Source organism: Emys orbicularis, chromosome 1, assembly GCF_028017835.1.
Source record: "Emys orbicularis isolate rEmyOrb1 chromosome 1, rEmyOrb1.hap1, whole genome shotgun sequence".
Taxonomy (NCBI): Eukaryota; Metazoa; Chordata; order Testudines; family Emydidae; genus Emys; species Emys orbicularis.
In genome coordinates this window covers 118407129-118423496 of record NC_088683.1, presented here as the reverse complement: position 1 = coordinate 118423496, position 16368 = coordinate 118407129, and the positions used below count along the sequence as shown (strand labels likewise).

The window sequence follows — 16368 nt, the reverse complement described above, 5'->3', positions numbered from 1 at the left end:
ATTTCGAACATAACCCATGAAACTTGTGACCTTCATGAGTGGTACCTATAAGAGAATGATGGGAGAAGGGAGAGAGATTCTGGGCTGGCTGAGGGCAGAGACTGTGACTTTCCTCGATCCTCTACCTTTTAAAAGGCCTTATAGAAAAAGGTGGGAGAGGGGATAGAGGTGCTGGGGTGGGAGGGAGAACCAACTTAGAGATGATGCTGGAGAGAGATATTGGTTTGAGTGGAGTGTGCGCAGAAAGTTACTGCACTGCTGAGGGGAAGAAGGATGACAGGTTGGTGAAGGGTGGTGCTTTAACTTTCAATAGAATAGACAAGCTTGGTTGTTGGACATGGTGGAGACTGTCACCTTTGTTAATGCCATATTGAGACCTCATGAAATGTAGCTGAAGCTACGCTAAAAAGATGAAGGCCTCATTTAATTTAAGAGCTGTGTTGGGTTAGCTGGAAGAGCTTGTAAATTACAACTTTCCTTCTGGTATAATTATGTTAGTGGAATGTGTAGCTCCTGTGAACGTAATAATCTCTGGATACAGGAACTGATGGGGTTTCCAACATTGACAATAAATGATTAAATTCAAAACTAACATTATCCAAACCAGCCCTGTGCTGTAATCCTCACAAAGCACTAGTGTATAGGCCAATTTGCCAGCCATTTTGAACTATGAGCAGACTGATAACTGACCTGTGAGTAGATCAATTAGAATATTTTTTCCAAAACCCAAAGAAAAATTTCCAAGTACCATAACTCAAAATGAATCATGTTTGATTAACTTCACTTTTCTTTAAAATCACTTGTGGCCTGGGGACTAATCAGGAGATGTTTCAGGCTATAAAATTTGTTTTGGGAAAGTTAGAGAGAGCGTTAGATCAGCATTCAATATGGAAATCATGCTGTAGCCTTAACTGTAGAGTAACTACCATGTCTTCATAATAATGAAGGAGCAGGATCTTCCTCTCCTAAAAGGCACTGCTCTTTTTAAATGTGTCTACTCTCTTCCTGAGAAAAGCTCTTCCAAACACAGGGTGAGACTCCAATCCAGAGAGTAACTGCCCAGTTCAGCTACTGGGTGGTGACTGTGGGGGTGGGGTAGGGTTATTACATATTTTCTCCTCACTCCCACCACACAGGAAGAGAAATTCCCAATCTACAACACCTACCTTGGGTTTGAAGGCGATTAGTTTCAGAATCATCTCGACGGTGAAGAGACCCGTGAAGAGCATGTTGAGGATATTCATGGCTTGTTTGAAGGGACAGCTCTGACCATAGTGCTGAAAAACAAGCGTCCCAGAAGCATTATGAAGAATGGGCTGTTTGAATATACAGGGTTGCATCCCCCACTTAAAGAGGACTGCTCATATTTTTTCAGGTTTATGACTCCCCTCTCCTTAAATTCATTCACAGCAATAACTTTCCTTCATGGTCGAGCAAGACTGGATGTGGATCTCTTTAGGATTAGTTTGTGATTGTAACACAGGAATTGTCATACTAGACTAACCCAGCAGTACATATGGTCTAGTAGTCTGTTCCTGACAATTGCTAATATCAGAAGCTTCACAGGAACTTGACAGAAATGGCATAATAGGCCATTATGAAAGAACCTGCTCAAACAGGAAGGTTCCTCTTAACTCTGGTCCCAGTTCAACAAAACACGCATGTACTTAAATGCTTTGCTGACTAGGGATGGATTTAAGGATATGTTCATATGCTTTACTAAATTGGGGCTCCACATGTTAATGGTTGGCTTATGCTATGAAGCATGAGGGTTTATATTCCTAATTTTTTAATTCCTATCTAATGTACTTATGGAGCCAATCATTTTTTAACCTTACTTACCTCTTTATTCCAATGACACCTTGTGAATTCCACAGGTAAATGGTATGTTGGCTAAAAAGAGTATTTCCTTTGATCAGTTTTAAATTTGTTGCATTTCAGTTTCATTAAATGTGCCCTTGTTCTTGTATTATGAGGAAGTGTAAATAGGAGCACCCCGTTTACCTTCTCAAGACCATTCATTATTGTGCATCCCTCTAGCATGTCCCCTCTCTATAGCAATCAGTCTCAATCTGTCCTCACATGCAAGTATTTCCACGCACCTAATAATTCCTGTCATCTGTCTCTGGATATCTTCTTTTTTGAGATGGGGGTTAGCAGAACTGAACACAGTATTCCAGTAGAGGATGCATTATTGATTTACGTAAGGGCATAATTACATTTGCAATATTATTTCCTATCCCAGTTTTTCCTAACATCTTGTTTACTTTTTTGATTGCTGCTGCATACTTCACAGAGGTTTCATTAAACTGTCCACAACGATGCCAAGTCTTGCTCCTGAGTAATTACAGTTAATTCAGAATCCAACAATCTACATGAGTAGTTCAAATTATTCTTTCCAATGTGCATTACCTTGCATTTGTCAACTATGAATTATATCTGAAATCATGTTGCCCATTCACTTAGCTTCATTAGGATCCTATGAAGTTACTCCCAATCTTCTCTAGTCTTCAATAACCCACATAATGTGTCTACTGCAAAATTTTCCGTCTCACTGTTCATCCTCTTGACCAGATCATTATAGGTGGGGTAGTAGTGCTGCCCATTGCTAAGGTTGCCTGACACATCCCATTATAAGACCGTTTTCAGTTGCTTATAAGACTGGGCTAAACTTTAACCATTTGGGCTGAAACTTTCCATGCTGGGCATCTGGCTCAGGCTGAATTATTTGGAATTTTTTTAGCCCAAAACAGTTCAGCTCGTCTGAGACCAAGGCTAGAGAAAAATATGCTGTTCTACCCATTTAAAAAAATTCTGGTGATCTTTTCTTTGAAAAGCTCTAGTATCTCTCCATGCTTTGGGGAAGGGACTTGCAATTTTTTTTGGGGGGGGGAGAGGGGTGTGTCTGTGTTTGGCTTTTATCAAAGACGTGCCTTTTGGTGTGTCTGTGAAAATCTGCCCAAATTTGGCCAAGTTATAAGTCTTTGAAAAATTGCAGTTTGCACATGCTCAGTAGAGACTTCTTTGACTTTTAGCAGCTAGAATGTCAAAGATTTCATCCTTAGTTAAGATGTTCCATCTCTTCGTCATCTAGTGCTGACCAGACTGTTCATGCACCATCCAAACAGAGCAACTAAGCATGCTCCAACTCAGGGCTGGGGAGGGTGGGGGAGTGAAGCTGGACTCTGGTTACGTCTACACAGCAAAGAAAAACCCATGGCTGTGGAGCTCTTTCATTGCTCTGGGACCCTCTCATCCCACAGACTTCTGGGCTTGGACTGGAGCCTGAGCTCTGGGACCCTCTCATCCCACAGTGTCCTAGAGCCCAGGCTCCAACCCAAGCTTGGAAGTCTACACAGCAATCAGGGCTGGCTCCAGGCACCAGCGAAGGAAGCAAGTGCTTGGGGCGGCCAATGGAAAGGGGCGGCATGTCCGGGTCTTCGGCGTCAATTCGGCAGCGGGTCCCTCAGTCCCTCTCGGAGCGAAGGACCCGCCGCCGAATTGCTGCCGAAGAATGAAGCAGTGCAGTTGAGCTGCCGCCGAAGTGCCACCGATCGCGGCTTTATCTTTTTTTTTGTTTTTTTTTCCGCTTCGCTGCTTGGGGCGGCAAAAAAGCTGGAGCCGGCCCTGACAGCAATACAACAGCCCCACAGCCCAAGCCCTGTGAGCCCAAGTTGGCTGGCATGGGCCAGCCACGGGAGTCTAGTTGCTGTATAGACATAACCCCTGTGTGACTGCTGCTCCCAGCCCCTCTGGGTTGGGGTGGGGACTGTGCTGAGAGGAGGGAGTCTGTCTGTTCTGTGCACTCAGTGATCCCCCTGCTGGCACACAGGCAGCATGGAGGAGGAAACTGTCTGATTCGAATGCACAGAGAAGCCAGATCAGAGGGGAGAAAAAGGAATAAATTGGGACAAGGATTCTGGTGAGCCTGGGACTGGAGGCGAGGAGAGAAACTGGGACTGGTTGGATAAAGAGAATGGGACTAGGAACAAGTATGGGTGGTGGGAACAGTGCAGCAGGGAGAGAGATCTAACAAGGAGCTGTGGTGCAGGGGAGGAACTTGGACTGGCTAGGCAAAAGGACTGGGATAAGGAGCTAGGCTCTAGGAAGAGGGAGACAGGGGAAGACAACTGGGGAGTGGGTGGGGAGACTGAGATTTGATGAGGCGACTGGGGAGGGAGACTAGCACTTGGAGCCTGGGAGCCTGTGGAAAAAAAATCACACGTGATCATGTAATTAAAGACTGTATCATAATTAAGGCTGCGAGTCTGTCACGGTGGTCTCGGAAGTCACGGATTCCGTGATTTTCTGTGACCTCCGTGACTTCTGCAGCGGCCAGCAGCACCAGTTTGGGTGTGTGGGAGGGGGCTCAGGGCTAGGGGCAGGGAAGTGCGGGGGGCGCTTACCTTGGGGTGGGGGGCTCCCCAGCTCCCCCTGGCATAGTCCTGCAGCTCCTAGGCAGAGGAGGGGCCAGGGGGCTCCGTGCACTGCCCGCCCTCACAGACCCCGCCACCACAGGCCCCACCCCTGCAGCTCCCATTGGCTGCGGTTCCCAGCCAATGGGAGTTACACAGTCAGGGCTTGTGCTGGGAGCAGCGCATGGAGCCCCCGGCCCCTCCTCGGAGCTGCAGGGTAACAAGGAGCTGGGTAGGGAGCCCCTGCCAGCCCCCCAGCACCAGCGGGGTCCCAGGCCACCTTACCCAGCACCCGCTGCGCCCCTGGACCGCCCGTCCCCCTGCCCAAGTTTTAGCTAGGGGTATTTAGTAAAAGTCATAGACAGGTCACGGACTGTGAATTTTTGTTTACTGCCTGTGACCTGTCCATGACTTTTATTAAAAATACCCGTGACTAAAACAGCCTTACTCATAATGCATACGCACAGGGGGGGGCCCAATTAAGGTTGAACAGACAACCTTAATTCTGCCACTTCCTAATACAGAGTGCTTGACTTTGCAACCTTAATAGTGTTCTTTTAATGTTGATTTTGTGTGTATGTAGTTGATAAACATATTAAGCAACGATGGTCCTAGTATGGAACCTGGGGGTATCAGACTGGTCTTGTCTACACTGGAGGCAGCATGTGTAGCTACACACTACAGTGAACATTTTAGTAAGGCTTTTGTCACAGTCCCACATGACATTCTCATAGGCAAACTAGGGTCTAGATCAGGGGCCGGCAACCTTTCAGAAGTGGTATGCCGAATCTTCATTTATACACTCTAGTTTAAGACTTCGCATGCCAGTCATACATGTTAACGTTTTGTAGAAGGTCTCTCTATAAGTCTATATATTATATAACCAAACTACTGTTATATGTAAAGTAAACAAGGTTTTCAAAATGTTTCAGAAGCTTTATTTAAAATTAAATTAAAATGCAGATCTTATCAGTTGAGTGTGATCCTTGCCCTTGCTTTGCCTTGCTGAGTTTTCCAATGTCTGGCAGGTATTGGGATACGTTAAGCTGCACACAGGCTTCTGAGGGATCCGTTGTTAACCGGCTGGCAGGAGGTCAGGGGCTGGAACCCCAGATCGGCAGCTGAGGTGAGTGGAGCTGGCTGCTGGTAGGGCTGAGCAGGGCCGGAGGCCTGGACCCTGTCTGGCAGGGGGCCTGCGCTGGAACTGCAACCGGAAGCAAGGGGAGTGGGACCAGCGGCGGGACCCTGGCTGGCAAGGGGCCAGCAGCGGGAACCCCAGAGCGGCGGCGGGCTGAGTGTCTCAGCCCGCCCCTACTCTGGGGTTTCGGCCGCTGGCTCCTGCCAGTCGGGGTCTCAGCCCACTGCCAGCCTGGGGTTCCTTCACCCAGGCCGGCAGCGGGACCCTGGCTGGCAGGAGCCGGCGGCGGAAACTCCAGAGCGGCGGCGGGCTGAGACACTCAGCCTGCCGCCGCGTGCCATCAAAAATCAGCTCGCGTGCCACCTTTGGCATGCGTGCCGTAGGTTGCCGACCCCTGGTCTAGATGAAATTGCTATAGGGTGGGTGCAAAACTGGTTGAAAAATAGTACTCAAAGAGTAGTTATCAATAGTTTGCTGTCAAATTGGGAGGGTGTATCTAGTGGGGTTCCACAGGGGTCAGTCCTGGGTCCGCTACTAGTCAATATTTTCATTAATAACTTGGATAATGGAGTGGAGAGTATGTTTATAAAGTCTGCAAATGACACCAAGATGGAAAGGGTTGCAAGGGCTTTGGAGGATGGGATTAGAATTCAAAATGACCTTGAGAATTTGGAGAATTGATCTGAAATCAACAAGATGAAATTCAATAAAGACAAGTGCAAAGTACTTCACTTAGGAAGGAAAAAGCAAATGCACAACTATAAAATGGGGAATAACTGGGTAGGCAGTAGTATTTCTGAAAACAATATGGGGGTTATAGTGGATTATAAATTGAACGAGAATCAACAATATGATGCAGTTGCAGAAAAGGTTAATATCATTCTGGGATGTATTAACAGGAGTTAATACATGTAGGTAAGACCTGGGAGGTAATTATCCCACTCTACTTGACACTGGTGAGGCCTCACCTGAGTACTGTGTCCACTTCTGGGCACCACACTTTAGCAAAGATGTGGACAAACTGGAGAGAGTCCAGAGGAGAGCAACAAAAATGATAGAAGGCTTAGAAAACCTGACCTAGGAGGAAAGGTGAAAAAACTGGGCATGTTTAGTCTTGAGAAAAGAAGACTGAGGGAGGTCCTGATAACAATCTTCAAATTGTTAAGGGCTGTTATAAAAAGGACTGGGATCAGTTGTTCTCCGTGTCCACTGAAAGTAGGACAAGTAGTAATGGGCTTAATCTGCAGCAAGGGAGATTTAGGTTAGATATGAGAAAAAACTTCCTCACTGTAAGGGTAGTTAAGTTCTGGAATAGGCTTCCAAGCAGGATTGTGGAATCTCCATCACTGGAGATTTTGAAGAACAGGTTGGACACACATCTGTTAGGGGGATGGTCTAGATTTACTTGGTCCTGCCTCAGTGCAGAGGGCTGGACTTGATGACCTTTCAAGGTCCCTTCCAGCCCTACAATTCTATGATTCTATGAAAACTAGTCTGCATCCACACTATGGTGTGTAGCTACACGTGGCAGTGAAAGGCTACAAGTAGTTGTGCGTAGGCAGCAGGGAAAGGCTCTGCCAACAATGCTAAAAATAGCAACATAGATGTGGGAGGCACTGCTTGGGGGTGTCGAGAGCCGGGTAGGGTATATATCCTAAGGTTCTGGCATGTCTTTACTCTACTCACCTAAGCAGTGCCTCACTGTCTACACTGCTATTTCTACCCAAGCTAGGGAGGTGTGTAATGTATGTACTCTATACACAACTATAAGTGTAGACATAGCCACTGACAATTGACCATTTATTCCTGATCTTTGTTTTCTGTCTCTTAGTTAGTTTCTGATCCATGACAGTACTATACCTCTCACTATATCACTAATTAGTTTCCTTGTCTGGTATTGCTTCCAGAAGCTTTGCTTTTGAACACAGCAAGTCTCCAGGAAGGAAAGGAAGTAGTCCTAATAGGCTGCAGTTCTGCTACAACACTTCATCCTTTCAGACAAATTCTGCCCTTAATTGTATGTGCCTGACTCTCATTGCCATAAATACACATCCAAGGATAGAATTTGAACCCCCTGGCTGAGTTTTCAAATGCATCCTCTGCAAATATAAGGACCTAATTACCTGACCTGCATGAGCAAATGCAATTTTGCACACAATGTGGAGTTGACACACTGGGCAATAACTTTGTTGTGAAATAGCATAGGTGCAAAACCTAAAACTGCACCCATGATGTAGAAGACTGGGATGAAGCCCCTTTGAATATGTGGCCATCAATGTGGTATTTGGTGTGTTCTCATGGTGAACTCAAACGTCCTAGTCTTCATTCAGCAATGCAAGAACAGACCACAGACTAAAGATGATGCTAGTGATTTTTTCCCTTCCATTCCCACCCCCCTCTTTCTTTTCTTCCCCAGATATTTGTCCTCTCTTTCCAACTGGGAAAAGGGTGAGATGCAAAGTTCAGATCTGGGTGTTGGCCCACCCTGGAGTTATAGGGGTATTTATATCTGCGGTGTTGGTTCAGGCCCACCTCTACTTCTCAGAGGATTCTGTCTGTGGCTTGTGAATTCATTTGTTCTTTGGATTACCATTTAATTGGACTGTGACTTTACTATTTTTTTTTTAAATTGAGGATAAACAGAATTAAGTTATTGGTGCCCTCTTGGAAAGAAGAGGAGAGCCAGATTCATGGTTTCAGTGGTGTTTCACCAGGAATGAATTTGGCCCAATGTCTTTAACAAACAAGAGAGTCAGGTCTTTTCCTTCTCACCCCAGGGGAGTTATAGGCTGGGGAGCAACTTAAAGCCCTGCCAGACTCCCACATCCTCCCAGCTGAAGGTCTGCCCACCCACACACCTATGGTGCTTTCTGATCTCTGACTTACCTGCATAGCCAGGCAGATGGTGTTCAGCAGGATGAGAACAAACATCAGGTACTCAAAATAGGTGGAGTTCACCACATACCACACTTTGTATTGGTACTGGTTCTTAGGGATGTACCTCCGCAGGGGGCGGGCCTTCAGGGCATACTCAACACATTGGCGCTATTAAAGAGAAAGGAGAGATTAAAAAAATAAGGTAGGTGGGTTGCCTCATGTATAAAAAATTAATATATTTCCATGACAATTTTTTTTGGTATGTAATTTCTTTTAGATCACAATCTAAATAAATACATTCTACTTACTGGAACCACCATCTGTACTTCCTGTGGGCCAAATTCTGCCCTCAATTACACTCATGCAACCTCAATGATGTCAGTGTGGTTGCACGGGTGTTACAGCAGAATTTGGCTCTATCTATGGGCCTTTAAGAAGAAATTATTTTACCTGGTTCTTGAATGATGACAAATAGAGACAGCATAGTGCTTTATCCGTTTGATAGCCCTCTGTGTTCCACTCTGGCTATTTTAGCCCTTGTGCATTTCCTTTGGCTAGTATTTCATGCCTTTGGTTGCACTATGCAGATATAAGTTACCTGGTTCTTGTCCAGCTCACAGTTCTTGTATTCCTGCTCTCCTTGTTCCTGAAACGTGACAATGACGAAACCAACGAAGATGTTCATCATGAAGAAAGCAATGATGATGATATAGATAATGAAGAAAATGGAGATCTCCACCCTGTGGTTATAGATGGGTCCCACGTCCTCCATGTGAGAATCAATGGATTTGTACAGCAGCCTAAAGGTGAAGAGAAACCCAATGCAGACACTTAGAAAATTTCCAACATAATTGTCTCTCAACACCCCACTGGGCTATGTAAGTAAGATGGTGGGAGTCCAAGTTTTAGCTATTTTCTTCTCATTTTATTAATATTGAAAAAGGATTTAGTTTTATACAGGGACAAGACACACACTCAACCTCCTGATCTGACTCCCAAACTTTTGTGAAAGTTCAGATCTATATCTTAATTTATCTGTTCAACTCTGCTGTGGGTTCAGGGCTATCTGTAGTTTAATCTTTTAAAAGATTAAAATAGAAGATGTGCCCCTTCATTTAACATAGTGCAGATAAAGAAGGAACAGTCCAATTTGTTGGGAACTTGGTCCTAGTTTGATGCTGTTCACAGGCGTTCTGAAAGGAAGCATGATCTTGGCACTTTAAACTATTTGACGTCATGCTGGCACCAACAAAAGAAAGCTCTTGAGCCTGGCTAGGACAGGGTAGGGCCATGAGACAGCTTATGCCTGAGTCACCCTGATGGAATGGTACTGAGAGAGATGCCAGGCCCCCCTGGCACACACAGGATGGAACTGTGAGACATCTCGTGTCTCACCAGCATGGACAGGCCTGTGCTGTCGCATTTCACACCAGCCTGGCACTGGTGGGGTGGACCCGTGAGAAAACTCACCATTCTCCGTAACTATTGATAATGTGCCTCACATGCAGTTCACAGCACAGATAAAGTATGGCATGGCAGGGAGCTATTATACACATAGTATTCTACAATACCAAGCATTTAGTACTGGGCATCTAACTGGAACAGTCAAAATGGGAACAATTGCTTTCACTTGGTTGAAAGAATAATAATGTTAATATTAATCAGTAGTAATCAAAATATTAATATTGCTTCTACTACTCATCAGTATTTGCTGAGAGCTGAAAGGGTGAAAGGGGCAATAGGCCTGGCACCAAGGAGTTTACAATCTTCATATACAGAAATACTAATGCTGCTACGACTTCTCCTCTGCACTTTTCTATCGCCTTCCTTTAAAGATATCAAAACACTTTACAAACACTAATTAAGCCACTCATAACTCTGCTGAGTGGATGATAAGGGATATTATAGGAATCACTTCACCCACCTCTGAAACGCAGCCACCTCTGGGCTGGGGTGTGGCAGCTGTTAAGCAACACTGCATGAAAATTTAGACGAGGGAAGATTAATGGTTAGATTTTGATTTTCCCTTAGAAATGAATGGGGAAGTTGCACTGCTCCCCATCACCAAGCCTTTTGTCCCCCAGATCAGCTGTGCACTCACTCTGGCCAGCCCTCAAAGGTTGAAACAGTGAAGAGTGCCATCATGGCAGTCAAGACGTTGTCAAAGTTGAACTTGCTGTTCTCCCAATTGCGGGACTGGATGATTGGCTGGGTGACCTCTCCATCTTTGTACGAAATATAATGCCCCCTGTTGTTGGACGGCAGAAGGAAAACAAGAGAGATTTTCAGTTCTCAACTTAGACCCAGTTAGAGTGGAGCTGAGAAATGCAGCTGCCTGGGAAAGGCCGGACTCACCTGCATTCTGCTTCTGTTTGCTTGGAGCTATCGCTGCAGCTATACAGTTTGCCCTTGGGGAGAATGAGAGAAGAGGAGTGAAGTCTCCCTTCATTATGGTTGATCAGTGTAGCAAGGAGACTGCACTTTCTCTTTGCTTAACTGACTATGTGCCTCCATGAAGAGCTGAGTAACAACTGGTGCCAGGAGGGTGGGGTATAAAAGGAGAAACCAAAGGGAGAGGACAGATGGAACGTTCAGCGTTCATCTGGAGTCCCTTCAGTTGTACAAGACATGGATGTGGACATTCCCCGAGAAAAGCCCCACTGCTATTGATGTTATGCCACAAACTTCTGGGAGAGGGTGGCAAAGTGCTGCTCCTGGTTCTCATGACCTGAGGTTTAATGAGTCACCTTTGTGACATGCCTGGTCTCATGTCTTCGGAACTTGGCTAATGGGAGCCTGGGGGATTACTGCTTAACCCAGGACTCCTATCTGACAGTAGTGAGGATGGTTTCTGCTCCATGCAAAGCTCCATTTCCCCTTTCCCCTACACTTCACCACATTACGTTTCTCCCCCCGGCCACCAGAGAAGATGATTCAGTGGGATGGATGAATGAATGGACCCAATGGTTTTACCTTGAACAACTGAACTCCAATGCAGGCAAACATGAACTGCAGCAAAGTGGTGACAATCACAATGTTTCCGATTGTTCTGATGGCTACAAATACGCACTGGACCACGTGCTGCAAAGGAAAGATGGGGCAAGAGTAACTGGAGGAACCATCCTGAGCTGCTGTCGCTATTGGAGAAGCCCAAGGCTTCAGCAAAAATATAAGAATCCCAGGTTACAAGCTCCATAAAGTGGTGTCTCAGGACAGGAAGAAAAGACTCCCTGGACTGTGAGCTGTAGTCTTGTGAGCAGGCAGAAAAGTGTAGAAAAGACCAGAACTCGGCTCAGAGAGCAGCAGGATCCTCATCTATATGAATACCCTTCCTGGTCAGGTGAAGGGACCTGGCTGATAGAGAGGAGGCAAGAAGCACAGCCCACCTATCTGCAAACCAACCCAAAGCTAGTGCATTAGGCCCTCCAACCTTGTCAGTAACCCTTTAAACACTACTCAAGCGGTGTTAAAAGGCTGATACTTCTTGACTGAAGTAACCTGGGTTTCTAGCCTTGAGAACTACTTGTGGGGATCAGGATTTCTCTAACCTTTAGTCCCTTGGCTCTGTTGATGGCCCTCAGCGGTCTGAGCACTCGCAGGACACGTAAGATCTTCACTACGTTGATTGCACTGGACCTGGAAGAGAGTAGCAGTACATCAGCTTTTACAGTAACAATAGGAAGTGACCTACCTGAGGGGACAGTTCACCCACTCTTTCCCATTTGTAAATAGTGTAAGAAATCCAAGGCCGCCCAACACTTCAGAGTCATCCCTTTGCTGCATGCCATGCCACTGAAAGCATCAAGGTGGCAACAGGGGTAGAACTCGGTACTTTCTGCTTCAAAGGCATAGGCTACTACAATTTTGGCTAAAGGAGAATCTCCATTAGCTGTTGGCAGTATAGGGTTTATGACGCAGATTATCATAATGTGATTTAGTATACTAGAGGGAAGTCATGCGCGCGCGTGTGCGCGCACACACAAGCAAGTTCCTTACAAATCATTTCATTCAAACACAGTCCTTGATGTGAATAAATATATAATTCAGAGACATCAAGAATGGTAGATACTCTCCTCAGAATACATCTAGTTTTGTAAAATGTAATTTTAGCCATGTTTCAGAACTTTCTGTGAAAGGAAGGAGCTTTTAGGAAGCACTTCAGAAAGCCCTGAGATAGGATGGGAAGCTGCCCTACTGAAATGTCCAGGTGAGCCCTGCCTCTTGATCAGAGTCCCAGGGTACATCCCTCTATCGTTAGCCATCTCCATTGTATTCACAAAACGATCAGAACACAGGGAGGGCTCTCTCGAACAGGACAAGCTGCCAAATACACGACAGACGTGCAATGGCAAACAGTGCCAAGATGCAATCATCGCAAGACATTTTAAGATAAGGGCACAAAGAAGCACAGCGCTGACGTGCTAAAAGAAGAAAGGAGCACATCAGTTAATTCTTGGTGTCTCATGAATTTAAAGGTTCCTCATCCAACCTTGGGCTCGACTTGGCAAGGTGCTGAGCATTTGGGTTCTGATCCAGCAAAACACTTAAGCATGTACTGAACTTTTAGCAGATGAATAGTCCTCTTGAATTCAGTGGGGCTACTCACATGCTTAACTTTAAGCATGTGGATGAGTGCTTTGCTACCTCTAGGGCAGAGGGCTCAGTCAGCACCATGCAGGAGTGAGCCCCGATGAAGAATCCCTCCTGCAGTTGTACGGTGTCAGGCCCCCGCCTACAGCTTTTGGGAACATTCTCCTTTTGCTAGCATATGAAGAGCCTGAACAAGCTCTACAAGGGCTGGGGATAATGGCCAAAATGAGCATTGAACAGTTATTAAGAAGCTGATAGAAAACCCACTGAAGTCAAAGGGAATGTTTCTGCTGACTTCAATGGGCTTTGGATCAGGCCCTAAGGAAGCTGTTATTTGCATAATAGGAACAAGGTAAAGTTGCTTTGGGATCAGCTGGGTTCTTGTTATGTAGGAACTACCCTGGCTTTATCCTCAGATCTTCCATGTGAGGCAGACAGTTCTAACAGAACCAAGTGGTTCCATACGCTTGGTAAGGTTTATGGAAGGAGTGCTTGGGTAATAACAACAACAACAACAATTTTGTAATTTTATTGCAGCTTTCTCCCTAGGCTCTCAAAGTGCCTTGCAAGCATTCCTTAAGGAAGAACACCTCTGTGAAGTAGATCTATATTACCCCATTTTACAGAAGAGGTAACTGAATCACAGGGCAGTATAAAGACTCTCCTGAAGTAACACTGTGAAAGCCCGAGAGTTTCATGACTCCCAGTTCCTTATCTTAACCGCTGGACTACACTCTTCTCTTTCATTTGCTATCTCCGATATCTCCCGCTCCAGGTCATTACCGACAGACAGCATGACCCAATTCGTATTGAGCCTTGCTAGTATGAGCCACTTCCTGAACGAGTCTGCAAAACAATTCTGAGGCTTTAAGAAGACTGTTGTTGTTCAGGGGAGTGTAAAAAATAAATAAAAACTTGTACAGACAAGCCAACACAATCCATCTAGTACCTCCCCTCCCCCTCCCGCCCTCCCAACAGACCAGTGGATTATCTCAGTCAAGAATGGCTCACTCACTGGATCCCAAAGGAGATGAGAGACACGCTGACCACCAGCAAGTCTAGGATGTTGAAGTAGTTCCTGCAGAAGGAGCCCTTGTGGAGGAAAGCTCCATATGCAGTCATCTGCGGGGAGGCACATGGAAACACAAGCAAACTTTGCCATTAGCAGCTATTCAGGGACCATCTCTCAGACCAAGTCCAACTTGTTATGCTCAAGGTGTATATATTAAGAATGCTGCATTAAAAATATTGCCCTATCATTTTACCTCAAAACCCCAGTGGACAGGATGGGTCCCAGTGGAAAGAAAATGAAGTGGGAGAGAGGGTAAAATAACTATCATGAGAATATATGAGGAAAAGTTTCAAGCCAGTGTCCAGCCATCTGGGGAGAGGGTGCTCATTTGGGGCCAACAGTAATTCTTCCTCGGAATTAGAGCATACAGAGAACATAAAGTTCACTTAGAAATAGCAAAGCAACACAGTGAATATTTGCAAAAACAACTCGTTGCAACCAAATGCCTTCCCCTTTATCTTTAATGGCAAGGCACTTATGACTAAGATGCCTGCATTTTATAAAGGTTCCAGGACTAGGCTGAATAAAAATATTACATAAAAAGGGACTGTTTCTTGGGATATTTTCCTGGGCAATACCATCTGGAGTGGACAGCTGAGACCTCCTCCCTCTGAGCGAGAACAACAATTGAATCACTTGGGGATTTTATGATTTAGGCCAGGGCTGAAACGGTAGGCAGAATTCCCTTTTGATTTGGTTCATTCCCTAGATTCAGAAACTCAATCCTGTGTCCTCTCTACTTGCTTTCCCTCAAGTTCAGCCCCAGTTTGGTCCCTGTAATTTTGTTCAAGAAATGAAGCTTGTATATTTCCCCTCTCTTCCCTCTGTTCCTTTCTCACAAATCCTAAGGAAAGATTCCATGGGACAATGTGACTACAGCTTCTGTACTAGGAAGAACAGTCAGCAGGAGCCCCTTCCACTCTTGGAACATTAAAATTCCACTTCCTATATGAGGGATTCCCTGCCCCAGAAGGTGTATTTTATTGAATAACAACGAGATTCTGTGAAAAAATGTTCCCTTTCTGTGGGGCAGGTGGAATTTTCCATCTTTGGAACTGTATTTATTGAGTGTAAATACAGATGGGTCTGAACAAAACTCCAGGCCTAAAAACCTCTGAAATCTGGGAAGTCCAGAAGTTTTTAGACCCGGAGTTTAGGTTCAGACCTCTCTCTTTTTACACTGTCAATAAATACAGTTCTGGAGCCTTAGAATTCCCTCTGTCCCACAGAAAGGGAGCATCTTTTTGGGAAAGTTCAGACCCTGATTTGAATTTTATGGGCAAGACCCATCTCAAAACACAACTAGATGAGACTAGCATTGCGGTTTCTAAAAATGATTAGCTTTAACCAGGGTGCTCAAAGCAGGAGAAGAACAATCAGAGGCTAAGTCCAGTTGGATTGTGAAGGATACACAACCTTATATGGGTCCTCTGGTTCCTGCTATTAGTCCAGATAGTGTACTTCCTAGCAGTTTCCAGCCCTGGCTACCCAGGGCAATTCCAGTCAAAGGAGCGCTGAAGACAGCATGATATAGCGCATGACTTTATTCACCAAACATCCACGACATTAGGAACTGCCTACCAATCAATCAGTCAGACAGGACTCAGAAGGGAAGGGAGTATAAACTCTGGCCTCAATTTAGAATTTATACTTATGAACACATTTGACTGGGGAAAGGGAGGGTTCTTGCCATGACAAAGGTGGTAAAGATGCCCTTTACTGCTTGTATTTTGTATGGCAATCTTGAAAGAAAGAAGACACCATTGAAATCAGGATGGGAAGCTCTGCTGGGTTTCAGTACTGTAGGAACAGTGGTTCTTTACTGCCTGTTGGAAGATTTCACTATATTCAGGGAAGCTACTTAAAGAGTGTATAATCCAGTGTCTGCTTTCCACTTGTGGCACTGACCAAAGCAACTGCAATACCATTTTAAACGATTTAAAGAATTATAGTCTTTGCTTATACAGCACTTTATATGTTCAAAACATTGTACAGACATTAATTAATTAACGGTTATCACAACACTGTGAGGAAGGGAAGTGTTATCAGCCCCAAATTACAAATTCTCCACTGTCTTGAGATTTGTACAGTCATTTGTGCTGGTCCAATCAAGGCAACTCTTTACACCTACTTGGTACTCATGTAGAAGACTGCACAAGATGCAAGACAGTGGAGAAACAGGCCCTGAGAGATTAAGTGACTTGTCTTGAGGTCAAGCTAAAGGACACTAGCAGAGACAGGATTAGAACTCAGGATTTCCTGACTCCTAACCCTGT

The 16368-nt window shown here is 45.1% G+C and overlaps 1 protein-coding gene across 2 annotated transcripts in view; it reads right to left on the bottom strand.

Moving 5' to 3' along the window:
- Positions 1-16368, bottom strand: part of CACNA1C (calcium voltage-gated channel subunit alpha1 C) — a 607732-nt gene that overhangs the window by 93297 nt on the left and 498067 nt on the right. For both annotated transcript variants that reach the window (XM_065403340.1, XM_065403334.1), the window contains exons 21-28: positions 14036-14142; positions 11979-12066; positions 11404-11511; positions 10786-10838; positions 10532-10678; positions 9029-9230; positions 8440-8598; positions 1167-1277 (exon numbers count right to left, since the gene is read on the bottom strand). In XM_065403340.1, coding sequence (XP_065259412.1) covers positions 1167-1277; positions 8440-8598; positions 9029-9230; positions 10532-10678; positions 10786-10838; positions 11404-11511; positions 11979-12066; positions 14036-14142 — 975 coding nt within the window. The remainder of the gene's footprint in view (positions 1-1166; positions 1278-8439; positions 8599-9028; positions 9231-10531; positions 10679-10785; positions 10839-11403; positions 11512-11978; positions 12067-14035; positions 14143-16368) is intronic.